Here is a 27,989-nt window from a genome sequence, read left to right as displayed (position 1 = left end):
TCATCTAGAGTGACACAATGCAGGTTTCATTGGTTGCTGGAGTCATGTCTGCATCTTGATTGTAGTCGTGGATTCACAGGTGTATACATTTGTCAAAATTCATTGACTTGTACACTTGAGGTAGATACTGCTTATTGTACAGACACTATACCTACCACAATAGAGATGATTTTAAAAGAAAAAAATAATAAATAGAAAAAACAGGTATGGGTCTAATTCTTGCCATATTTTCCAAGATACATTAGCAAGCATTTAACATTTATCATAATAAAATTAATGAGTTAGATTTCCAGGGTGGGGCCTATTTCCTGAGTGCTTTACCTACTGATCAGTTCAGCTCCTTCACAACCATTGGATAAGTGAGAGTATCAAAATTCAATGGTTTCCACCAGCAGAAGGGAAAACACTGAGGTATGGAAGACCTCATGAACAGGACAGCCAATGCAGATGAGGGCAGTGCAGCAGTAAGTGGTCCAAGAAAACAGTTTTTTGCTCCCTTCTTGCTTTTGAAATGTGATTTTTCACATTTTACAGTGATAAAAAAGAGATGTCGGAAAGTACCAGCAACATGGCAAAGGATACAGAAGTCTAAGTCTACCCAACAGTTTTTGACAAATATGCCATATTGAAAATTCTTCCAGATCCTTCAATCCTGGTCCCTGTCATCAGGGACAGGCCCCTGTTTCCTGGACATCTTTTCTTTGACTTTTTAATATTAGCAATCACATCACTGGGCAAAGAGCACACAAAAAAATGACCTATAAGCATGGTATGTGTTTCTTTATGAAAAGTTAAATAAATGTTATGAAACCAAACAGAAGGCAAATTTAGGAAGTAACTTTTGATTACTACTGTCTTCCTTCATTAAATATGCACTTATAATTTTTGTGACCTTCCCCTAGAAATCCCTGAAAAATGAAGTATTAAATGAAATCACTCACACCAAGTAGTGGATATGCCTATTTTCTGGCAAAAAAAAAAAAGTGTTTAGAAAACCTTATTTATTATTATTGTTATGATTCAAAATTTAATCTATATACATCCAGAGAACATTACAAGAGCTCTGCTGCCTTAGGTATATGGAAAAGTGACTGCTGCAAGAAATTTCATTGATGGAAGCATCCAAAGAAAAGAATTGCCTTTAATTACTAAAGAATCCTAATGTTACCCAAAGCACTGACTTTGCCATCTAATGGCTATTTGGAAATGAAAAAGCAATTTTCAGCTGTAAAATTTAAATATGGCAAAGGAAGCATCCAAAATCTTTTATGGATAGGAACAAGGAATTTAGATCTTTCAGCCAAAGGGAAAAAGATGCAACCAATACATGTCTATACACCGCAGCAAGGGAGAGAATTATTATTATATGATTACTATTATTATAGCAACTATTATTATATGATTATGAGTAGTGATGAGAACTTTTCTATAATACATGGATTTATATGTTCCACCAATAGTACCTTCCAAAGTCCCTGTTACATTATTTAATGATTTGCTGATAGATCATACACATTTGGAAAGACATGTTAATACCATAGGGAGGGGCTTCCCTGGTGGCGCAGTGGTTGAAAGTCCGCCTGCCGATGCAGGGGACACGGGTTCGTGCCCCGGTCCGGGAAGATCCCACATGCCGCGGAGCGGCTGGGCCCGTGAGCCATGGCCGCGGAGCCTGTGCTCCGCAACGGGAGGGGCCACTACAGTGAGAGGCCCGTATACCGCAAAAAAAAAAAAAATACCATAGGGAGAGGAAACAATATAGTAATTCTTAAGTCATTTCCTCACAGGTACATTAGAAAAAATATTAGCTTCCTTGTTCTATGACTGACAGACATCTACTATAACATGGCAAGAGAAGTACCAAGTTTAACATAATTATTATTGATATCAGTAATTAGCCAATAAGAATGCTCTGAAATCACTTGAAAATTTGTTACAAGATTGATACTTTACTCAATAGATATCAAATTGAGCACATTACACTACCAGATGTTTCATTGGCGGCTGACAGAATTGATCCAGCATTTGATGAAATTCACGTGTGCTGCATGTAAAACGACAGATCCAAAGTTGGACATGCCTTATCAGATTTTGCAAGAAATAAGTTTTAAATTCACAGTAGAAACCAATGTTCTTGGCTCAAAATTCAAGGCACAAATAAGCAGCTCACGTTAATGCAAAGATTTATTTTTTCAAATAATTATTTTAAACAACTGCTAAAAAGCATTGAGTCACAAGCAAACACAACAAAATGATGTAAACATGCTTAACGTGAAACTCTTGTCTATGTCTAGTCAGTGGAGGCTACAGATTAGCCAATAACACTATGTGCAGGCTACTGGACTGGGAAAGAATACCAAAAGAAGCAATCAATCCTTTATCTCTTGAAGCTTATAATTCTCTCAGGGAGGAATTTTTTTTAAAAAACCTAATAGAGATAAAAAATAACTTTAAAGCACTTGTTATAATCGACTTCCTTCACAAGCACATATAACCCAGAGTCCATAATGTCCCAAGGTGCACTAGGCAGAAGAGAGTTTGAAAAGTGAACTAAATTATTCTTTTTTCCATGCATTCTCTCTATAGACAAGAACAGCTATCTCTAAAATATTTTTTTCTGGGATAGATTTTTTTGTTTGTTTTTTTGTTTTTGGCTGTGCCACATGGCTTGTGGGATCTTAGTTCCCCGACCAGGGATTGAATCTGAGACCCAGCAGTGAATGTGCTGAGTCCTAACCACTGGACTGCAAGGGAATTCCCATGTTCTGGGATAGATTCTTTATCAAAAGAAATTTGGTTACGTGCTGTTGTCATCAACTGAAAAAATGACCACAAATATTTCATAACTTCTCTAATGACAAGGAGAACTCTGTTTCCCTACCCCTTGAATCTGGGCTTGGCCATGTAACTTGTTTGGCTAACGGGATGTTAGCAAAGAAGATGCAAGCAGAGGCTTCCTCATGTTTGCCCTCTTTTGCCACTTTTGGAACCCAGCTGCCATGTGAAGAAGCACAGACTATCCCACTAAATGCTGGAGGCACATGGATTAATCACCCCCATTAACTTAAAGTTTGTCTTTGAGGCCCTCTGGGATCAATCAGCCAGGAGTAGTCCACTCAGCTGACTGTAGCCACATGTGGGATCTCTGGTGATACCAAAATAAAAACCAACCAGCTGAACCCAACCTAAACTTCCAACCTACAAAATCATGCCTAATAACTGTCTGTTCTTTTAAGCCACTAAATTTTGGCCTGATACACGGAAAATGCTAACTGATCTACATATTAACATGTAAACCAATTTATGATTAAAACCTTTAAGCACTGGACAAACTCCAGCTGGTATTTATCCATCCTTTCTATGAGTCTGGTTTCCTCAGATCCTGATGCAAATGGGTAGACTAAGGCATAGAAAAAGTAAATAGATCTAAAATACCCGAAGCCAAAGTTGGTGTCAGAACTAGAAACAGAATCCAGAAATGCTAGAACTCAAAATGCTAGAACTGCTGGATCACCTAAGGTCTGGTCTCATGACCAGGAATGATATTTAAAATATATATACAACTGATAAAGCTTGAACAATTAAGATAGATCACAGCCTTAGCAACAGGGTTGAGTTTTAGAGGTCCCCTGATATGCCAGGAGTTTGCCCATTAATTCATGGATCTTGAAGAGATTTAAGGGGAGGGGCCAAGATCTTGGGGCACTTGGTAAGCTCCACAGAGTCCACTGGATACCAATCAGTACAGACAAATTTCAACATTTAAACAACTGTTACAGCCAGGCCAGTGCACAGAAGTCATCCCCAAACACAACTAAATTTCCAAAAACAGAAGCATTATTCATAATTTCACTGTTTCACTTAGTGAGTTAAAATGTTCTAATCTCTCTGTTTCCTTGTTTGTTCTAGAAACTGAGATTTGGCTCCTGGCTTTACAGCCTTTTTATTGGAATGACGGACCCTTAAAACCCCGTAGTTATTGTTTAAGATACCAAGACCTCTCTCTCTGAAAAGAAAGGTACAATTAGAAGAAATGCAGTAGGCAAACTGTCCACAAGATATTATAAATTGTTTCAAATCTTAAAAAAAAAAAAATGTTGGGCTTCCCTGGTGGCACAGTGGTTGAGAATTGGCCTGCCGATGCAGGGGACATGGGTTCGTGCCCCGGTCCGGGAAGATCCCACGTGCCGCAGAGCGGCTGGGCCCGTGAGCCATGGCTGCTGAGCCTGCGCATATGGAGCCTGTGTTCCGCAATGGGAGAGGCCACAACAGTGAGAGGCCCGCATACCGAAAAAAAAAAAAAAAATTGTTTATTTCTACTATTTCTTCCTGAAACAAGAAGGGGTTCCAGGAATAATTGGAAACAGCTCTAATTTAATTGGATCAATTCTCCAAAAACCAGCATTTCCAAGATAAGCAGATAATAAGAAACAGTAAAGAGTTTTGGGCTCAGAGTTTAAAATCAGCAAAGTTTTTCAAAAATTCCAGAAATCCTTTCAGAAGCCCTGGAAAAAGGAGATTAAAATGTGCTTTTAGCTACCAAGGAAAAGAAAAAATAAAACAAAAAAATTGTCCATTCCTCTTCCCCACCCCCCCACCTTTTTTCATTAAAATATTGAATCCAAGGAGTTAGGCAAACAGATTATTCTTCAAGAGCAGGAATTAATATTCCCAGGAATAACCTGTATTATTTCCAGAGACAAGTACCATTAGAATATAACATTTAATCTTTATAAAATTCAGTAGTCTACATAGCTTGGTTCTCTTACTAGGAGACACTTAGCTTGAATATGAACAGTTTTATACTCTTCTAAGGGACCATCCAATTTCAAGGTGAGAAGAAGTAGGCAGAGCATTTCCCATTTGTAATCTGTCCCTCAATATTGAAATATCAAGTCAGTGAAAAGTGAGATATTCAGTCAAAATTAAAAAAGAGAGAGAGAAGAAAAGGAGTTGAAGGAAAAGAAGGAAGAGGAGAATAGAGAAAGAGGAGAAATGGCACTGGAGATAAAACCTGTCTCCTATAATTCAATATCCCATGATGAAATTACAATGAAAACATTCACAAGCCATTCAGAGATTAGTTCAGAAGAGTAGTTGTCTTAAGGACAGATGAAAGGCTTGAGTGATGGTAGAGTTAAGAGAGATTAGAGAGTTGAAGGCAGGCCCTTCAGGTAAGACAAAGAGAGAAAGAGATATGGGCCTTCATATCCATGGGTTCCACATCCTTGGATTCAACCAACCACGGATCAAAAATATTTGGGGGAAAAAAGCAAAATTCTAGAAAGTTCCAAACAGCAAAACTTGGATTTGCCACACACTGACAACTATTTACATAGCACATGTATTGTATGTACAACTATGTACATAGCATTTACATTGTATTAGGTATTATAAGTAATCTAGAAATGATTTAAAGTATATGAGAGGGTGTGTTTAGATTACATGCAAATACTACACCATTTTATACAAGGGACTTGAGAATCCTCGGATTTTGGTATCTGACGAGAGTCCTGGCACCAATCCCCTGTGGATACTAAGGGACAAATGTATAATTATCCTGATTACCATGAACCAAATGAAAAGGTACAGGAGTCTGCTTACAGTAGGCGACCAGAGAACTAACGTGAACCACTTTGTCATGAGCTGCTCAAGCAACACTTACATCTAAAACAATTTGCTATATGAATAGGCAAAGTTAAGGTCAGTGTATAGCCATTACATCATTGATAATATTTAAATGATTAATGTTTGCTAAACTGCAGAGAACAGCAAATAAATTATTTTCAAAATTTATTTCTTGACCCACTAGATTCATTATTAATATATTATATTATATTGGAAAAGACTGCAATAGCATTTAAAATTAAAGTCCCTTTATTTAAAAACAAACAACTTCTATTGGGAAGCTAGCTTTAAAAAATAGTAAAAAAAAACTTTTTTTAAATATTATATTCATGAAGATATCAGTTTTATTTATAATGAAAAAAATAAAGCCATGTAGAAAATATCCATCATACTGAAATGAACAAGAAAACTACGCACATTGATTTGATAGACGGTGGTACAGACACAAAATCATGGCAAAAAATAAAAGAATAATAAAAAACTATGTAGTGACACTAAGGAAAAGGCAGTGATATTATAATCAGGGAAAAACACAACTCAGATTATAAGTATATTATAATTATAATGAGGTAGGATAACAGTGCATAGGAAAAAAGGAGTTAGAATAACAAAACACCTCTCCCCCCTCCCCCGCCCCCCCACCCCTGCCTCACTCTGCCTGTTCTGTGTTCTACATGTTGAGAATATAATAGGGTAATATTATTTTAGTTTAAAAAAATATTTAAAATAACTCCTCAAGCCTTAACTATGTCTGTTACTCTTTTTGTTATTGATCACATGCCATCACGGTTACATGTGATCATTATATATTTTATTATACTCTGAAATACAAGCATGAGATAAACACACTTCAATAGTACTTTTAAAAGATATATAAAAGCATCTGCACAGCATCTACAAAAGCAATGAGTAAATACTTTGGTCAACCTCATCAACATAAAGGCACAATTCAAATGATTCCAGAACCTCTTACAATTTGCTGAAATGCATCAAGCACATCACACCCCCTTGAGTTTCCAGTGTCATGAAGTAGCACAAGCCAGTATGAAGTATGAAGCTTATCTTCCAGTAGCATGAATACAAATGATGACTCTTTTCTCAGTTGTAAATGAGTCTCCTTTAAAACACTTCACACAGATAAGAAGAACACATTAACCAGTTCAACCAGTCAAGGAAAAACATATGTATGTTTTGATCTGGACATGGACAAACAACCTAAGTGGCCAAAACTACGGATAACACACAACTACTTCTCCCACGCACTCTATTGCCACATGATCTCGATTTCAAGGATGGATTTGACACATTCTCCTAAAAAATAAAGATTTCCTTAAATAAAATAAAATAAAATACTCTTCTCTGAGAACCTAAGAAAGAAATGAAAACTAAGCTTTCATCACAAATATGTTCATAGTACTAGTAGTGATGTGGACAGTGGCAAATTCTATGACCATGTCTGTCCATCTGCTAACTGGTAAGCTGGCTGCAAAGCACACAACCTAAATTTACCACCTAGGCTTCCGTGGAAATTAACACGTTATTAAAATGTGACGATATTAGCATGCTAATGATAGAAATTATAAGATAATAGGTTCGTGTTATAGCCACAAGCAGAAACATAACTACACAAGCAACTTCTGCTCATTCATGATTAATCTGACTTTGAACTTCTTGCTCTTGTTATCTGCCAGTTAGAAAACCAAACATCTCCTATAATTAGAATTTGTTTGCAGAGGTAGGAATGGTTTCAAAATTTAAAATGTTTTTTATTTAATAGCAAAACTCTCATCCCCAATTTTTCATTTGACCATCCACTGACAAATAATTTTGTGCAACAATGTGATTTAAAAGACTGGAGCTATGGCAACATTCAACTTGTTAAGAATATGAGCTTTTTTTTTTTTTTTTTTTTTTTTTTTTGTGAAATTGAATCACTTAAGTTGTCTGTACTTTCCATTAAATACCCTAGAGTTGCCTACAATACCATCCTTGAATACCTGCCATGGAACTATCTTTCTGGTGAGAGGTTTATTACAAGATGCTTTTAATATTATTCTATGGAGGCCAAGAGGTTTATTTCTCCATGGCGAACAGCCAGGTTTTGATAAATAGCATGAGCAGATTGCAATAAATACTTAGTAAAATAATGCGAGTTTCACATTTTTAAAAAGCAGATAAACATAATTACTGAGAAATGGCTCTACATGACCAGTGAAAAGAGAAATGTCTGTTTTATGTACTAATTCTCTATGGGTCAATCTGTACAAATTATTAGTCCTTCTTTTTAAGGTAAAATTTTATTCTAATAGGAACAAATAATTAATGATTACTTAATGCCACAGAAACCATCAGTTGATACTAGAAAAAGGGAAACCAAATTTAAGATCAAGATCTAAAATAAAAGTTAACGATAGAGTTATATATTTATCTTCAAATGTGTACATAAAGAGACTTTTCTGAAAACATATTGCTCATTCAGGGAAATAGGGTTTTAAATTGTCAAACTCTATTATGAGAACACTCACATGCACCTGTTAGACTATTTAGTATTTCTTTTTTAAAGGCCCTAAATAGAGGTAATGTTATATAATATGAATTTATTTTAAAATTTCAGAAATGTAATCTACTTAATGTAATATCACATTTCTAAATTACACTCTCTGGTTAGGTATAGAAAAATTCTGATATATTGTAAATGCAGTTGGCTTCTGTTAAAGGACTTCTGAATGAACCACATGAAACATTCTGCTATCTGTTACCTTCAGCCTCTTTCAGAAATTGTAAATAAATATATGTCTTTCCATCTCCAATATCTGATGTGTAAAAAAAAAATTCTAAGAGTCATTTACTCCTTCACACTAAATAATGAGCAATTCAGCTATTTGGCTACGAAAATCTTCAAATATTAACTATGTATTTGCTAATTTAGGCTAAATATACCTTCTTAAAGTTTGAAAATGCTTTCAGGAAAAACTGTGAAGGGAAAATCATCTTCGTTTTAAGAAATCACATAAACAATGGTTTTGTTTGCATTTAGTATGCAGAATGTCCTATTTCTAAGGCACAGGAATAGTTACAATTCGCTAAAGTAAAAAATAAAAATTCCACAAAATAATGGTTTTACGATTAAAAGTATTTCCCTGACAGAATAGATAGTACTTGAAAACTCCCCAAATTTAAAAACAATCTAGGATGCATTTCATACTAACGGCTTTAATGAAGCAGAACTGAATCATTGACTTCACAATGCCAGACAATCAACTTCGCTTTTTTTTTTTTTTTTTTTTTTTTTTTTGCCTTCACTGACTGGACCAATTGTTTTGGCTTCAAGTTAGAAGGAGATTCAATTAAAGATAATGGTTGTTTGGCTTGAATGAACACAAAGCCCTGGTCTCTAATGTATGTTCTGAAACACTCAGAAAACAAACAAGATAGTCCTTAAGACATATTTCATAGAAGTTTGAGTTGTTCTGAAGAAATTAAAGCTAGATAGAGAAAGCTAAACACGTTATTACAACCAAATTTCAAATGTGAAAGCCTTAACTCTAAGAGAAAGAAATTAAAAAAAAAAAAAAAAAAAAAAAGAGAGAAAAAGAAATCAGATAGCATCCTAAAAGCAAATAGACATCTGAGCAAACACTTATGAGATCTGAGCAATGCAGACAGAAGGTACCTCAGAAAAATTCCAAAAGTTGGCCTCAACTGCCCTGACTTAGCCTATAATTGACACAGTTTCATTTGGCTTGCCTAGGTAGCTAGTCCACAAGAAGCACAAGCTTTTTTACATTTATCCAAAGAAGAAACTCAGGTCTTTACTCAAGTCAAAATTTGAAAATGCACCATCAATAGCACTCATACCATTCCAAGGAGAAAGATAGATACAGATGTACTTAAAAAAATGTTCTTATGGAACAGAAGAACCATGGTCCTGGAAAAAATCTACTTTGGAATAAAAAATATGACTACTGTTTACTGTTTCACAGATGTTTATTATTTCAATCAAATCTTTGCTTCTCTCCTCTCTGAGTTATAACTTAAACATATGCTATCAAATAGAATATAAATGCTGGGAATTAAAATAAGTAATTTTTTTTTTTTTTTTTCCCGGTACGCGGACCCCTCACTGCCGTGACCTCTCCCGTTGCAGAGCACAGGCTCTGGACGCACAGGCCCAGTGGCCATGGCTCACGGGCCCAGCCGCTCCGCGGCATGCGGGATCTTCCCGGACCGGGGCACGAACCCATGTCCCCTGCATCGGCAGGCCAATTCTCAACCACTGCTCCACCAGGGAAGCCCCATAAATACTCTTTGTAGAGGTGATTACCTCTACTGTTTGAAAGCACTGACTATTGTTACTACATCAGCAAGAATCCTAAAAAATTGGCAAGTTGAATTTGGTCCCATTTACTATGCAGTTTATATAGAAGGTATTACAGAAACGGAAGCACTTTACAAACACTAGAGAGAATTTATAAAAAGTATTATTAAAGCATGATAGCCTGGCAATTCACTCTAAGGAGAAACCAGACCCAGTGAAACATATAGATTCTAGCGGGCAGAGGGGGTAACAGTAATAATAAACAAGGATCCTATTATTTAGAAGAATAAATCTTTCCGTAACTCAAAAATCCTTCTACGTGGACTGTGATTCTCTGAAGTGTTAGTACCTTTAGAGATTGGGAACACAGGTACAGTCCAGTCACCTGGCATGAGCTTAACAAACCTCTGTTCAAAAAATAATTGGTGAAGGAAAGAAGTCAGAGCACTCTTTTTATTCTAATTTTAGTCCAGAGTGAGGAACCAACAAACAGTGGGTGAATTACATTTGTCCCTTTCACAATACCAAACAGTTTTATAAACGTGCAAATGTTCATAATAAAACACTGTGTTGTCTTCGAGTTTCAACCCCTCTAGTCAGGGTTGAAGTTAGTCACAAAGGGACCAACCTAAAAATAGGCGGATGAGTGAAAGGACGGGAGCCTGCCTGCTCTGTCAGCTTCCGTTGCCAGCAGCGAATGGAAAGCTCAGGTGACGTCTCCTCATGTATAGACATTTCCCCTTAAGCAAATAAATGGAACGGTCAAAGCAGAGCTTCGGTAGCCTAAGGAATATCACGAGAGGCATTCAGAAAGTTGGTAAATCAACTGCTTTGTCCAGGAATGGAAATGAGTGCATCATCTCTAACAACGTGTTTGTAAAGTGAACAATTTGCCCTTGATTTTCTTCATTACATTCCTAATAACAACAGTTGCATCAGAGGAAGATTTTTGCTATTATACTTGCAGCTCATTCCACACTGGGGCTGTTTCTACACGGTAATAAAGTATCTGGGTGAAAAAATGGAAAATACACAACTAATCATCCAGCTGTTTCTAAAATCCCAGCTGTTCACTAATAGGCAGAAAATAACCTAGCATAATGACCGAACATAACAGACCCACATTGCAGGGGATCGTAGAAGCTTTCTGGGTATGCACTGGCATGACCTGATTTATAAAATGGCAAGACATCTACCTGGATCACACAAAAAAGCTCTCCCTGAGAAATTGGTGAACCTGGGATGGCAGAAACCTTCCTGATCGGGGCTTTTGTTGAAGCAAAGGTGAGTTGGGCGTGCAAGCGTTTTACGTGGCCATCTCTGCGGTTTAAAAAAAGGCAATAGGCTTAATAACTGAGGGCAGAGACTGAAAGGGGAAACCAGAAAGGAAACCTTTGAACCCTTTATTTTGAACAAGTCTATATTTGGTTGGAACTTATATTAGAATCTTCTATTTCCTTTTCAAATCCTTTTAAGGGTACAGTAACGTTTTTGAAAGTTGAATGACTTCATAATCTCTCTTGCAAAGCTTATAACACAACTACAGCTTTTCATAACTGAAACGAAAAAAAAAAAAAAAAAAGTTTCCAGCATGTAATTTTCAGCTTATTTTAGCAATGACAGCAGGTTTTATCCCATGCTAGACTGATCTCCAACAGTGATACCACGGACAAACCAAACGAAACAGTAATTCCTAAACAGCCTCTCCCATCCAAAGAATCAACTCAGTCCCTTGAGTGAGTAAATATAGTTTGGTGTCACAAGACGATTCACACCTTATAATACTGTACTTTGCTTCATGTTCATCTGTCTAATCTAACCCTTTCTCCACTGTTTCTCACACTGCCTTGCAGCCTGTGAAGTATGTGGATTCTAGTAGTGAAATGACACCTCTTCTCTGTGGATGAGCAGCAGCTAAATCAGCAAGGAGCATATGACAGCAGCAAGGAGTTCTAATTTTGTTACTGCACAGATTTTATGATTTTTCCATTTCTCTAAGAACTGCACACCGGCAATAACCAACATAAACACATCATTCAGCTCTGTGTTAGTGACATTCACTCTCAGGGCTTCAACTGGTTGCTTAATTCTGTCTTGGTTTTAATACACGACCACATTAACATTCTGTATTAGAAAGAGAGGGTGAGGCAGGAGGAGGGAATTATCCCCTGTGAAATATAAGTGCCCAAATTGTAATCTTCAAGTTGTAATCTTCTGAGGATGTGAAAGAATCCCTTGCTCTGAAAGGAAAGGTGAGTTTTATCTTTAATAAGACATATAGCTTTAATTCTCGGCTACAGTTTTATGGTTTTGAATGTGAGCTCTCTCAAAGACTAAGAACAAAGGGAATTAGGGTATTGGGACATATACATACACATGCCTACTAAGTCTGGTACCAATACTAAGTGATCAATTCACTGTCCTGGATTTCCTGGATTAATACATACTAGTAGTTAACACTATCAAATGAAGCAGTTTTTAAACTGATCTAGCTATTTTTGCCATCCTATTAATGACTTCATTTAGGCATAACTCTTTGCCCCTTGCCTCCCACCCTCCCTCCCACTCCCTTATCCCTCACTTAGCTCTGATCCTCCTTATATCCTGCTGCTACCGCAAGAATAAAAGCAGTTTACTAGCTTCTCATTGGCTGGATCAGATCTGGAGGAAACAGGTCAAGAACTCTGAGAATACTTCTAAAAACCCAGAAGGAAAATCTGTCCCTAATACTCCTGTGTCATCTAGATGGTAATATGGTATATATGCATTTCCCTATGCCATTTTTCACATATACTGAAATCAGCTTCTAGACCGATTAATAGCCAAGTTGCAAAAAAGATCATCAAACAATCTTGTCATTCTCTAATCAATCACAAGCAACCCCTTTCACTTGGTCTGCTAGAAGGTAAACATTTATATCCACCAATTTAAACATAATCACAAATTTAAATATAATGTGGAAAAGTCAAGAAAAAGAGAAGAAAAACAACATTATCCTCTGAAGAAATCTGAATAAATGAATCATTATTTATGGGATAAATCTCCCTCCAAATACATGGCTCTAAATATAGATTGCAATCTCCAAATCTCACATTAATTTCTTAAAGTATTTAATTACAGATACTCCTGAAGCTAATAAGACAGTGTGGAACTTAGAGTCTCTATTTTCTTATCAAAAGTCATGTTACTCTTAGGTACACCATCCTAAAACTAATATCCACCTCCCAATAGTAATGCCAGTAAGACACCAATGAGGAACGGCAAATGAACAAATAAATACAAATCCTACTACAATCCCTAGAGATTCTATCTCCTCTTGATAGATTTCAGTCCAGGGGGAGCTTCATTAATTATTTCCTACCCTGCCTGATAGCAAATGAAAGCCTCATTTGGATCATGATCCTTACCAATTGAAGGAGAAAAAAAGACTCGCTCGGGTGCCATCAACACCGTTAGTGTTCTCCAGGGGAATCATTCATCTATTCAGGTATGAGTGAATTAAGTTTATAAATAGAATAACATGCACCGTCCATGTTAACAAATGTGGCCCCCATCACTGAGAGAGTTCAGATAATATAAGCCTGGTCCCTAAGAGATATGGGATTTTCCAATTATTTTACAGTTTTGTATGTGAGTGCCCTCAGAGGATGAAAGATATTAGAACATTCACCAAAAAACAAAAAAAAAAAACCCCAAAACCCAACAATAACCTGAGACTTTTAATACTGTAACTGAACCTAAGAGAATTAAGGAAGTCACATCAAACAACAGCTACAACAAAAATGCAGAAAGATAATGGCTTCAAATCAATCTATTTCTAGAGAGCACAGAGTAGATCTATGCAGCCATACAGTCCAGGTTCCATGCTATATGCATCCTTTATATAACGTCCATGAAAAATAAAATAAAATCAACATTTTGCGATGCTCCATAAAACATAAAAACCTTTCCTGGGAGTGAATTCCACATCTCCTTATCCAGTGGAACATCTCAGAGCTTAACCCTAATACCGCTGTGGTTATATGGCATAAAAATCCAACCTAGAGTATAAAGAAAGACTTTTCAATCCTTAAGTGTCACCATTTCCCCAAACCACATGATATTTACACACTTTCACTTCACTTCAAGAAGTGCCTTTCAGTGCCTCAGACCATTCATTTACTTATATATCTTTTGCCAGAATAAAGGCAGAAAATGAAATACATGATATATGTAAACATATGGATATATATTAATCTAATTATGTTAGAACAAATATAATTCTTTGGCTCAGCACTGGCACAAGTTTAGTTGATATCCATAGGGGCTATTTATTTAAGTGCTTTGACTGATATAAGAGGTGACTGACCCCTCAACAGCCAGTAGCTTACTGTGGATAAAAATGCCTTCATGCTCTCTGGCTTTAAAAATATGTCCCTGGTCTACAGAATCATGAAAACACAATCCAAGTACATTTCCACATAATGCCAGTAACTGTAAAAAAAAAAGCATATTTTCCATGTTTATTAATTATTCCTAAAAATTACTACTAAGACCACTGCTAAAGTAAGTCGACATTTCTATCACCTTCACAGAAAATGTTCACATTGTATACTCTTTCAGTGACTTATCTCTGCTAGTGGTGAGGAGCCATGACAAAGGCTACACCTAAATACTTTATATTTCATTTTGATGTATGTGACACATTGATTTGAACAACAGACTTGGCCTCCCAATTAGGTTTTTCTTGGCTTTCTGGTTTCAGTATATTTGTTGATTCTTTGTACTGTATTATTTTCTTTTTATGATTTTGCATTTTCTGGACTGGCTATTTAATGGGAGACAATGGTTCTGAGCCTGAGTAAAGTCAGCCTCAGATGAGAAACTAGTTATGAAAAAAATCTATACAACAGATAATTTGCAGATAAGGAAGCAAAAATTGAATGTTTGTGGATCAACTATCAAAATCATTTAGCCCCTAGTCTTTTTTTTGTGTGTGTGTGGTATGCAGGCCTCTCACTGTTGTGGCCTCTCCCGTTGCGGAGCACAGGCTCCGGACGCACAGGCTCAGCGGCCATGGCTCATGGGCCCAGCCGCTCGGCAGCATGTGCAATCTTCCTGGACCAGGGCACGAACCCGTGTCCCCTGCATCGGCAGGCGGATTCTCAACCACTGGGCCACCAGGGAATTCCGTCCCTAGTCTTCAGGATACAAATTCTCCTTCCAAGATACCAGTGACAGAAAATGTATCAAAAACTTAACTGCAGGTCAGCAACACCATGACCAGTGAATGTGGAACTATTCTTTCCTACATGACAGTAAGACTCCTTATTTAGCACATTACTTGCCTTATACATCAGTCCCACCTAGTATTACTTACAGGCCTGAAAGGGGATATGCTAGGGTCTCACTCAGAGCTGCAGCTCATTAAATATGTACTGTTTTTCAAATTACCCAACTCATACCCTGGACTAATTTATTTACCCATAAACAAAGCCACCATATTTTCTGAATCTCAAGTTGGGCCATATCATATGGCCTGATATGTATTAGCATACTTCTTAAGAGGAGGCTACGATGAGAAATTGGGACTCTATGGAAACAGAAAACCAAGTCAGAAATAAAACTCATATCACAGTCCTAATCTTAATTCACATTTCAGAAGTACATATTCCCATTTACTGCAAAACTAGGTCTGCTCCCTTCAATCTTGAACACAAACCACTCCATCAACCTTCTTTCAAACAGGAATACTGATCACCACACTAGAGAGTAGGATTGTCTTCTAACCTGTAGTGGTGGATAGATTGGTCTGGAAGACTCTGTGTTTTGAGTCAAGTGTCTCTGCAAGCAGGAAAACCAAGAGGTACCTTTTGTTCACACCAAATGTCCCTTGCAGAATTCAGAATGACTTTTGGGTCAGGAAGATTTCCTGGAACAGGCCCCTTTGTTACTGAATGACAACCCATAATCATTCTAAACTGTATCAATTTTATATACATATATATATATATATATATATATATATATATATAAAGAGGGATGTTACACTCTGCATCGTGCCCATGAACACATCACATGTTAACTTAAAAATGTAAACTGAACCGAGGTGTATTTATTTCCCACTTTACCTAGGAATAGCTGCAACGTTAATGCTGAAGATGCATCACTATCCTGAAAATCAACAACAGAGAACACCCTTCCTGCTTCTCTTGGGACATGGGGGTACTACTATTTATGATTCCAATGCAATTAAAAATAATTTTCCACTGGTTAAAGTTGACTTTCTAAAAAATGGGGAAAAAGAATATATATATATATATATATATATATATATACATATATATATATATGTATATATATATATATATATATATATATATATATATATATACATTAACTCAGAGTATTTTCCTTAGATATTTCTTATTCACATATTGGATGCTATTTCAACATATGCTTAATGAAAAGATTTTCACAGAGCTTCAGCTATCCTGTTTAAACCGAATTGGACAAGAAAAGCAGTAGCACTTGTGAAATACTGCATGTGTCTAAGCATAAAATGAGTTCCCCAGCGCAGGTCGGAAAGGAACACTGCTTACTGACAAGACTGTACTATAACAAAGCAAGAAATCAAAATGTTTACTTACCAACTTTCACCATGTGGATTCAACTGGAGACTGAGGAGTTATTTTTTATTAAGTGAATCCCTTCCCTTTAGAAGTTGCTAGAATAAGTAGCTTCGAAATAAACCCGATTCATTCAGTTTAGTTTACGTTCTAAAAGCTCAATCTCAAACTCCTGGTTCTGCATTTTAACCTAACAGGGAGATTTTAAAACCATTTTGTTCTTACTACTTAACTATAAAATCAAGTCTGGTATGACTTGAGGGGTACTTAGAAAATATCAAGCTAATCTAGTGTTTTCCTCAACTCCACAGAATTTTGGTACTGGAAGAATCAAGTGATGATGTAGCCCAATCACCTGACTGTACATTTAAAAACAAAACCCTGAGATCACGGAGATGAGATGATGTGCCCACAGTCAACAAGTCGGCTCTGGACCCCTAGACCAACTGTCACACCTCTGGTATCCACAAGCTCTCTTTTCACAGAAATTCCAAGCAGTATTTATCCCTCCTCTCTCCTCCGTAACTGTTAGGCATAGCTGTTTCCTTTTCAAGCATGTGCAAAAGAGAACAATGCATCCACTCTTGAAAAGACTCTGCTTAGGATGACCCTCAAATACTGTACTTTTGGTAACATTTATTATCATCTGAAAAGCAACTAAATGATCCCAGATCCCAAGAATTCAAATCTCTAAATGGGGTCATTTCTCTTTTATCTTACAGCCAAATGTGTATGGTGGCCTTGAAAAAGACACAGTTTCCTAAATAAGTTACAGATAGACCCTGGAAGCATAATCCTTAATATAAAACATTCACAAATGATACTAAAGCACTTTGCCTAGCTGTGACTTGGAAAAATACTACAAATCCACAGCTGCACTGAGGGATCTACCCTCACACATCATCTATAAGAGAAGTGTTCTATATAGAAGTGTTCCTATACAAGTCTTGAGGGCTTAAATGCTTCCTTCTCAGTGTGAAATCACGATCCAGACATGCTAAAATAAACGCACCTTGTGGGGAAAAAACAAACAAACAAACATTTAGTAATAACCTAATAATATTTGGTTTGGAAGCCCCTGTTGTTACTTCTTGACCCTTTTACCCTTAAGAAAACCACGTAAGATAAAGGAAAACCCCAGAGTCCTCAGATGACTATATTTCCTGGATTCTCAGAAATACCAAATTCTAATACATATCAATAAAATTTCATGCAACTTTTCAGATTTCAAAAGGAGATGTTGTGGAAACAATGAGATACATTTTCCCTTCCTAACACAGCCAAATCACTGCTATTGCTATTATAGAATAGTCAATAAACATCCAATGCCAGAGAGCATTTAAACTATATTAAGATATAATCTGACCTAGTTGGGTACAGCAAAAGCTACACAGTACCTTGTCCACAGAGCCAACTTTTTATACCATGACATGCCTGGGATCTTCCCCAAAAAGAAGAAACTGAAGTAATTATTCAGTGACAGGCTATCTTGTATCTGCAAATCAACTTCTTGTAAGGAAATCAAAATTAAAGAAATTACCCATTATTTTCACAATATCCTAATAAAGCAGATGTAACTCATGGGTTCTAAGTCTCTTTTTCTCCCAGAGGAAGATTAAACAATTTAGACCTAGCATCAGGCATGTATACGGAACTCGGCATCTCAGAGGTTTCACATGTTCTCATTTGCCTCCCGTAACAACTCTGTGATATAACAAATACTTTATGTTCCCTCTTTTTCACTAATGAGGAAACTGGGGTACAGAGATTAACAGAGTGACTTTCCCAAATGAACGGTGACCAACCCAAATAGTGTTACCCCTAGTCTAATGTTTGTTACATTTTTTGCTCTAAATCTAAAATATATTAAAATGTCACCTTAGAAGTCTGGTTACAAGATGGCATTTCCTTGTTCTGTCACTCTCCATTGTCCACTAGAGATCTTTGGTCTGCACTCAATCAACACCCTCCCCACCCCTGGCGGTTTTTCATTCTCCAAAAGGTGTTCTTGAGAGGTGTTTCTCTAAAGTGGTGGTGAAGGGGTGAAGAGAAGGGGGTAGCTTTGGTTTTAAACCTAACATTGAATTTACTTTGAATTTTAAATATCATTCAAGGAGAGGTAAGATTTATATTATTATCAAATGATGGCCTGGGATTTAAAAGGCTTGAGAAAAGCTATACTAGCTCTTTTTTTTTTAAAGTTCGCAGTTGTCAGAGTTCATTACATGCTGAGATACCCTACATAGCATTTTATTCCCCAGACTTCAGAACAACAACTTTATAAAGAATAGAAGTTGAAATATTGGAGAATAAGGCCTCGTATGTATTCTGAGCTTGCTAACCTACATCTCATTATGACTTAACAGTGTAAGTTGGATCACTAGCTGTTACCTCACATTCTAGAACATCTTGTCGTGAGTTAAATGCAGTTATATGTCACTAATTCCTTTAATAAAAATGATAATGATGGTGATGTGGAAGCCAAGTGCTTTGACACAATTCTTTCTTATATCAATTTTAGTAAACAGAATGCTAAATTCTGAGGTGAATCCCCACATTCTGCACTTATGTCGCTACACAAATAAAAAAAACTTAATAAATCTAGAATTTATGTTGCACATTTAATAGAAAGCTCTTAAGCCATAATCACTGTAGCTGCTGGGCGTCTTAATTCTTCAAGAATTCTTTCAGTGCATGCATTAACTTTGGTTAAATTATTCTGGATTTAAAGGCAGAAGAATATTTAAAATAGTATGGTTTCAGAAGCATCATTGTAACAGAGCAATTTCAAAAGATTCAGTTGCTAAATTTGACTTCATAGTCCCTTTGCAGATCGGTTATTTAGATTTAAGAAGAGAAGGGAATCATGTGCTGTTATCTCTGTGGCCATTCTTCTCACACAAAGAAAATGAGAGAACAATAAAATAAGACTAAGAAATCATTCTTCCAATGATTGTCATTGAACTGTTACATTAGTAAACATTCACAGTATGAAGTCTCTCTCAATCTCCAGCATATAAAGTAGTGCAAAGGAAAAGAAAAAAAAAAAGAAAGAAAGAAAGAAAATTCCAGTTCTGTTATCTGTGAACAAAACTTGTTACATTTTCTCTGATTTCATTTCTTCCATTACTGTTAGGCATTTGCTGTCACATCTCCCCAAAATTAATAATAAAATATAATCAATTTCTAAAGGCCCCTGTAGCCTTTTTAAAAGTTAATTTCCAGTTAAAAATAAACTTTAATTAAATCCAAAATAAAATTGTAACCTACAGTCTATTAAATAATCCACTTTCTTTTTTTTTCTACATAGTAATTCTTACAATTTTTAAAAAACAACAGCTATGGAATCCAAAGACAAGAAATGCTATTAAAGCACTGATAAATGACTGCTCAAATTCATTAGGTCTTACATAGTAAATACTTCAAAATGCCAACTTTTCCCATCACTGCACGATTACTAACAACGTTGACAATTTACTTACACATACACACACGCACGCAGCACTCACACACACACAAACACACACATACACATTCTCTCCATAGAACCATCTTTACTTTTAACATCTCCTCCAGTTAATGTGCAAAATTCTTGCATTCTAATAAAAAATATAAAGATAGATTTGCTCCTAATTTAAGCCTCCCTCTTCTCCAAGATGTATCACTTGTTTGATATGTAATACAAGTTTAGTAACAATTATGCCATGTATAACCATTAAATGGCATACTACTGTATGCATTGGATTCATTTGCATATATCATTTTCATAACTGCACTCTCTATGCATAAATATATTTGGAGATGCTGGGATTGGGGGGGAGGGGCAGTGGCGGGTGGAGGACGAGATTCACACGTCGGTCTCCACAGCCTTAGCATTAGAGCAGGTGTTTTTATCTGTCTCACTGTCACCCCCCTTTCCCTGACACTTCTCCTTTGCACACAGAGATTCCTTAACCCCTTCCTCCATCTCTAGATACTCTGACTTGTCCCCCAGGGAAGAAGAAGTAGAGCTCCGAAATTTCTTCAGCAAATTAGAAGGGAGGTACGGGCAACTGACTGCATTCTGGGTCAGCTGTGTCTGTTCCTCATTTTCAGTCTCTCTGTGGTAGAAATAGTTAAAGTTGGAGACGATCACCGGCACTGGCAAAGCAATGGTTAAGACACCTGCAATGGCACACAGAGACCCTACGATCTTGCCCCCCACAGTGATGGGCTTCATGTCCCCATAGCCCACAGTCGTCATGGTCACCACGGCCCACCAAAATGCATCTGGGATGCTTTGGAAGTGGGTGGTCGGTTCATCCGCCTCCGCAAAATACACGGCGCTGGAGAAGAGGATGACCCCGATGAAGAGGAAGAAGATGAGAAGGCCCAGCTCCCGCATGCTGGCTCGGAGGGTGTGGCCCAGGATCTGCAGGCCCTTGGAGTGCCTGGAGAGCTTGAAGATCCGGAAGACTCGGACCAGGCGGATGATCCTGAGGATGGCAAAGGACATGGCCTGCTGCTGGCCGTTGCCCCCCCCCTGCTGCTGGGCCAGATCCGTGCCCAGCGTGATGAAGTAAGGCAAAATGGAGACAATGTCAATGATGTTCATGATGTTTTTGAAGAAGAGGGCTTGGCTGGGACAAGCAAAGCAGCGAACCACAAACTCAAAGGAAAACCACACAATACAGACCGTCTCCACGATGAAGAAGGGGTCGTTGAATATCGTGTACCCTGAGTTCTCCGGGTGGGGGGCCGAGGTGTCGTTCAACAACCCACTGTGCCCGCCTGTGCTCAGTGCCATGATGAGGTCCCTGTCGTCCCTAAACTCTGGCAAGGTCTCCAGGCAGAAAATGACAATGGAGATGAGGATGACCAGGACCGAGACGATAGCTATGCCCCTCGCTGGACTGGAGCTCTCTGGATACTCAAAGAGCAGCCAGATCTGCTTTTTAAATTCACTCTCTGGCAAGGCCCTGTCCTCCTCCTCTCTCACAAAGCCCTCGTCCTCCCGAAACTTGAGCAGGGCCTCCTCCCCCAACTGGTAGAACTTCACCTCCTCAGTGAAGATATCAAAGGGGACGTTGACGGGTCTCTTCAGGCGGCCCCCTGACTGGTAATAATATAAGATGGCATCAAAGCTAGGCCTGTTCCTGTCAAAGAAATACTCGTTACGCAAAGGGTCGAAGTACTGAGTCCTCTTCTCAGGGTCCCCCAGCAAAGTCTCGGGAAACTGGGCCAGAGTTTTCATCTGGGTCTCAAAGCGCAGGCCTGAGACGTTGATCACCACGCGTTCGCAGCAGTCGCTGTAGCGGACCGAGCTGTAGCCGCCCCCGCCCCCGTCATCTTGGGGCAGCAGGTCGGTGTAGGAACACTCATCGCCGTGGTCATCCTCACTGTAGTAAAACCTTCCCTCCTCCTCCTCCTCCTCTTCCTCCTCCTCCTCCTCCTCCTCCTCCTCTTCCTCCTCCTCCTCCTCCTCCTCACTCAGATCCCGCAGGATCTTCTCCTCGGAGCCACTGGGCATCAGGTCGGAGCAGTGAGGAAAGCTGCTCTGCCGGTGGTGGACTTTCTTCTTCTCGGGCCGCTGTCGCCTCCTCCTCCTACTTCCCCGGCCGCTCTGAGGGTCTTGGGAGGTGCAGGCCCCACGCAACTGGTGGTGGTGGTGGTGGGCGCCCCCTCCAGACCCCCCGCCGCCTTCCACGGCAGCTGTGGCCGCGGCGACAGCGGCCGCCGCAGCCGCCCTCGAGTGAGCCAGCCTCTCGCGCTCCCGGGCCCGGGCCTGCGCGGCATAACCATAAGGCATGTGACTGTTGCACCCTGAGCTCTCCGCACTCACCATTGCAACCTCCATGGTGGTGGTTTGGGGAAATGGCTGGTTCCAGTTGGAGAAGAAGAAGAAGAAGAAGAAAGAAAAATAGGGCAGCTTCTTTTCTCACCAAATTAAGGTAAGTTTGGAACCCTTAAGCAGATTGCTTGGAAGACTAAGGATATTTTCAGTCCAACTTTGCATTTTCTGTTTTTAAATCAGCACACCCCATGCTCTCTCTTCCCAGGGATTCAGTGTGGCTCTCCAGAGCTTGGTTCCTCCAGAGAAACAGCCTGGCACTTTCAAGCCTAAGTCAGAAAATGTTGGGGTCTCCCAAAGACTTTTTTTGGGGGGGATGTTCAAAGCGGGAAATAATGTCTAGAATGTGGTGTTGATGCTGCGAGATTTAAAGGCAGCAAGTATCCAACAGCCAGCAGTCGTGCCTAGAAAATGGAATATATTTTTCTGCCATGGAAATTGTCCAGAGCTCAGTCCATCAAATTTAAATAAAATGCAAATAAGCCTTTAAGTCTTAGCACTTGCCTTCTAGTGATGGCTTGACCCATGTTAACATGTGACTTGAAGTATGTCCAGACATTGCCACTCAAAGCCTATCAGGATGATTCTCCAGGCTTTCCCCTTAAATTCATCACTGGCTTCCTGGACCCAGGGGCAATGCCGAGCTAGTTTTAGAGGCAAAGACCTTGGGAGGTAGAGAAGGTGCAAGATGAGGTGTCAGTGGGGGCAAGCCCAGCTCTGAGGTCTCCATAGAAATCAAGGAAATGCAGAGCATCCTTCAGCTAAAATCATGCAGAAGAAGCCACTTCACCTGAAAAAGGAGGGGAAACAAGCATAGGAGAAAAATAAAAAGAAGAATCAAATAATAAAGAGTAAACTGAGCGTTTCCTTCACATATACTTTTTTCTCCTGTCCTCAAGCAAGCAGGCCATTATATAAAGCACCAAAGCGACTATAAATTTCCAAGGAGTAGTATGGGGCAGCTTGTTAAATCTCCTTCTCACTAAACATCCTTCTTTCCTTCTTCTTTGGATATATTTCAGCACTGTCTACTTTTGTGGCAACTCGATTACTTTTTCCTCTCTCCACTCTTGACCCACATGGCTCTTCCTTCAATCCACCTTTTCACTAATGCCAGGTCTTAATTCTCACTGTCACTCTCTTCATTCCACAATAACAATGCTGTCACTTTACAGCTGCTTCCATCATTCATTGATCTCAAGGCACTTTTTAAAATAATCCACATAAAATATTTCTGAATTTAGTGGCCGTCCACCCTTCTGTCTTGATTCAGGATTAGAGAAGTTGGAAAAAACAGTTTTCTTTAATCCAGGTGCCACCACTTAAACAATCTTCAGTCACCTCATCTACAGAGTGTAGATAATAATACAGCCTCCCCCATTCCCACTTTTGAGAGGATAAATGAGATAACTGACACTGACAGAACACCACAGTGCCTTGTACATGAGGAGTATCAATAAAGGCTGGAGGTTATTAACAACATAATAACATTTTATGGTCAATCTACCCACTCCCAAATGCGTATGTCCTCATAGCATTGTCTAAGCAGGGGAAGGGCAGATGTGAGGACATCCAGGGCATTTTGAGACTCACCAATGGCCTGTATTATGTTGGCACTCCCCGACTCGCTGAAGCATGTCCCTGTTGTTGTTTTTCTGTTCCCCTGACTCCAGAACTCTCCCTACCACCCACAGCCTAGGAGCTTACCCCAGTTTCCCTTTCTCTAATAATCAACTCCTCTCCTTGCAGTTCCCCCAGGTTCACCTCGATGCTTCCTCCTACACTTTGCTCAAGGGACTATCTCCTTAAGCTTCAAATCCCAGTTCGTGTGCACTTTGTTTTCAGCCTATGGTACTTTCTTCCCTATAATTTAACCATAGTTCGCATCCCCCAAATTCCCCCTCTCTTTTCCTTCCCTCCCCCACCCGCCCCCCTTTATTTCCAATCTGCCACTTCCTGATTACATCTCCCTTGCAGCGCTCCTCTGTCCCCACTGTCACTTGGTATTCCTGACCTTTCTTCTTCCTTAGTTTGCTCTCCGTAGGTCCAACTACCTCATCTCCTCGGCCGGGACCTGTAAAGGCTCCTGCCTCAATCTTGCTTCTCCTGTCTCCTCTTGCTTCTTCCGTTCACTCTGTCCGACAGGACTTCCAAGAATGCAGAGAGTGGCCGAGAGAACTGGGCAAGATAACGACAGCCAGAATTCACGGCACCTACCAGCCTCTATTACCGGAAGCACTCAGAGCCATTAACAGGACCCAGTTCTTGACCACCTGCGGCTCCTTGCTGAATCCTGTCAGCCTAGAAGCCTAAATACACCTGGGTTGTATCAAGCGACAAGCAGGGAAGTGGCATACAAAGGTCTTCCCAATCACACATACTAATGTGATCATACACATTCTCCCAGGGCAAGAGGTGAGCCTGACTGGGGACACAAAACCCAGAAAATACACCTCTGAGGGTTTCTGGAATGACATCCCCTTCCTTTGCCTGACTCCTAACATCATCTCATACTCTGAAATGTTCACTCTCACAGGGTCTCCAAATCTCTGTCTTCACTGTGGAGGGTCAGGCCAACATCCTTTAAAGACTTTCACACAAGCCAAATTGCCTGAGAGTTTGCTCAGTTTCTTCCCCAACCCCTCAAAGCAGTTATAATACACTATTTAAATAAAGCCCCAGTGTAACCAAAGTGCCTGTAAATTTGTATACTACGCACACCCCCTCTTCCACCCAACTGACTCCCAGAAGGTCACGAGTTAGAGGGTCTTCTAATTCACTATCAACTCTTCAGGAGAGCTAGACTTGCCCTCTTCACACCAAATAATTTCTTCTTTACTTATTTACTTATTCATTTATTTGGGTTTGGTCATTTTTATTTGACTCCCTCCCCCACTGTACAAGAAGCAAATCACATTCCTTCTAATTTGCTTCCAGTTACCTCACTATCCCTGATCTTAGAAGAAGAAGAGGATATAAAAAGGGAGGGAGAGAGTGAAGGAAAAAAAAAAGAGAAAAAGAGGAAAAAATCCAACCAGCAAATAAGACTAGTTTAAAATCTCTCTTCCTTCTCAACTCAAGGCATTCATGTTAGGAGAATCTATTCAAGTCAACTCTCAGGAGACTTTATGGGGGAGACCTTGGCAGGGTAATGTCCCTTCCTTTTAAACACCACCAACTAATAGGATTTTGCTGACTACCTATTCCCCAATCCCTGTGTGCCCCCGAACAAGAGCCAAGCATCCCGCCCCTCCTCCCACCCCCCACCCCCCAACAAGGCTGTTTGCATCTCTCAGTGCTAATTCCTGAAACTGTTTTAGGGTGGTACCTGAACCTTATCAGAGAGAGAAAAGGAGAAAGAGAAGACTGAGAGAGAGAATTCCAAGGGCCAATACCGTGAGAAATATACACTTCAACGCACGCCATTTATACAGTCCCTATGTGTTGCTCAAATGCTCAGAAAATGCACGCAAACCCAAATGTTGGGAGAGGCAGCAATTTAAACCCGTTCACCAGCTGTTCCCAAAGAAACGGAACCAGTGAGTCTGGGATGAGGCAAAACGATGCTAAATCTAAACCCCACCTCGTTGGGAAACGACATCTTTAATCGCGCCCTTGCCTCCAGACCTAGGTTCCCGCTCGGGCACATTAAGCAGGGCGCACGCACCCCATCCCTTGGGTTGGGAAAATAACAACTGTTGGCCTCCCGAAAAGCCGCACAGCATCTGCACCTCCCTTCTCCCACCTCCTGGTTTATTTTTAACCGCCTTCCATTCATGCCCTTCTGTCACATTCTCGATATTATTTATCCCTCAAATGTCCACTGTTTCTTAACAGCCAAAAGAGTAGAGGAAAGATAAGAGAGGTATCATACTTACCATTCCCAGGCGGGGTGCAAAATAAAAATAAAGAAAATCCCCGGTTGGCTTTTTTCCCCCCTCAAGCTGCAACAGCTGGAGGAGGGGAAGAATGATCTTGGGGGTGGAAGGAATCACTCCGGTGTGGCAGGTGGAGGCTCCAAAATATCCACGGAACAAGTTCTATTGCCTGGCCAGCGGGGGTGCACAGAATCCTCGCTGCTGGAGCCCGGGCGTGGGGATCGGGGCTGCCCCACGGAGGACCCCAAGACTCCTGGTTCCTCGGGAGTTCAGCACGGAAGGGCTCGACGGGGGAAGAAAGTCAAGGTTCCCCAGAAAAAGAAACAAAATCCTAGACAGCAGCGATCACTTGTTAATCTCGAATTCCTCCAATATCCTTCCCTCTCCCTCTCTCGCTGGCTGCAGAAGCAGCACACGCCTCCCCTGGCCGGGAGCGCGCGCCGGCCGGGGGCGGGGCCAGGGCCGTCCGAGGGTGTGGCGTTCACGGCGGTCACCGGGGGCGCCTCCCGGCGCGGCGAGGCGGGCGCAGTCACGACGCCTTGACTGCTGGCCCCCCGGCCGCGGCCCCCCGACAACGAGGCTGCGGAGAGCCAGTGGGAACCATTCCAGGATCCCCTGGCTTGCGCCCCCAGAGGCGAGGAGCTAATCCCGGAGAGAGAGGTGTCCCCTTTGGAGCTGAAATGGGGTCCCGACGGCAGAGCAGAAACGCCAGGAGAGGCTGGAAGGGGTGACTTCGACGGCAGGTCCAGTCTCGACCGCAGGGTGCTTCTGGGCGTCTTCTCCAATCCCCGACCCGTTTTCTCTGCATCTCCCCCAGCACCCCACCCACCAGCCCCGGCACCATAACGGGTTTGTGGGTTTGGGACCCCGGGTGCATCTCTGCGAGGCCGCCAGCCCGGAGCTCTCTAGTCGTCTGCTAGCGCGCCCAGGCCCCTCGGCCTCCTCCTCCCTTGTAATGAGAGAGTTTGCCGGCCTCAAACCGGGGGTCCGGCCTCCCAGGAGCGGAGGAGACCGACTTTACGCAGGTGTCCGACCCCTGGGAGGGAAGGATTACTGAAACTGGAATCGGGCCCAGGCTAAGGGCTGCGCAGGGAGGCTCAGGTCCGAGTTAGGAGAGAGTCGGGGAGCTAGGAGCCGGTTCCAAGTCCGCCCCGGGGCGGGGGGCTTTGGAAGAATGGGAGGAGCCCTCGGCGAACCTGTTGCTGCAAAAATAAATGCGATTTGGCAAGAGGTTTGGCTCCCGGGAGGTCTCTAACGTAGTGGTCGGATTCCAATGCCACCCACCTCCATAAAACAACAAAAACCGCACTTCCCCAAGCACCGCCCCCCCACGTCGCGCCGTGGGCAGGCGAGTGCGCTCGCAGCGGCGTCCTCACTGCTGTGGACTCTCAGATTGCTTATTAGCTGGCTGGCGTGTGAAATGCCCCTGGACGTCGATGTAAATATGCAATTCTCACAAATACGCCAAAAGAAGTGGGAAGTCAGAATTTACACACACACACACACACACACACACACACACACACACACACACACACACACACACACACACACACACACACACACACACACAGAGGCTCAGGTGGCGACGGGGCTCCGGGCACCTCTCCCAGCTCCCTCTCTGATGGGCCAAGCAGGCAGTGGCAGCATGCGCCCAGGGGCGGGGTGCGGGGGGTGGCGGGTGTCAGTTGGCGCCAAGGCAGCCACTGTCGTCCTCAGCTGGCAGC

General features: G+C 40.6%; 1 protein-coding gene across 3 annotated transcripts in view; it reads right to left on the bottom strand.

Annotated features, from left to right (window-relative positions):
- Positions 1–27,989, bottom strand: part of KCNA4 (potassium voltage-gated channel subfamily A member 4) — an 853,171-nt gene that overhangs the window by 564,552 nt on the left and 260,630 nt on the right. Inside the window, exons 1-2 of one of the 3 annotated variants that reach the window (XM_059070868.2) lie at positions 26,263–26,679; positions 19,385–23,174 (exon numbers count right to left, since the gene is read on the bottom strand). The exons of 1 other annotated variant lie outside the window; for it this stretch is intronic. In XM_059070868.2, coding sequence (XP_058926851.1) covers positions 20,402–22,390 — 1,989 coding nt within the window. In that variant the 5' untranslated portion in view covers positions 22,391–23,174; positions 26,263–26,679 and the 3' untranslated portion in view covers positions 19,385–20,401. Of the gene's footprint in view, positions 1–19,384; positions 23,175–26,262; positions 26,680–27,989 lie in introns of those variants that run through there. One more of the 3 variants, XM_067038069.1, reaches the window with a different exon arrangement.

The sequence above is a fragment of the Kogia breviceps genome, chromosome 7 (genome assembly GCF_026419965.1).
Source record: "Kogia breviceps isolate mKogBre1 chromosome 7, mKogBre1 haplotype 1, whole genome shotgun sequence".
NCBI classification, from domain to species: Eukaryota; Metazoa; Chordata; class Mammalia; order Artiodactyla; family Physeteridae; genus Kogia; species Kogia breviceps.
The sequence above is the reverse complement of the archived record's forward strand: the minus strand, read 5'-3'. Positions and strand labels throughout refer to the sequence as shown.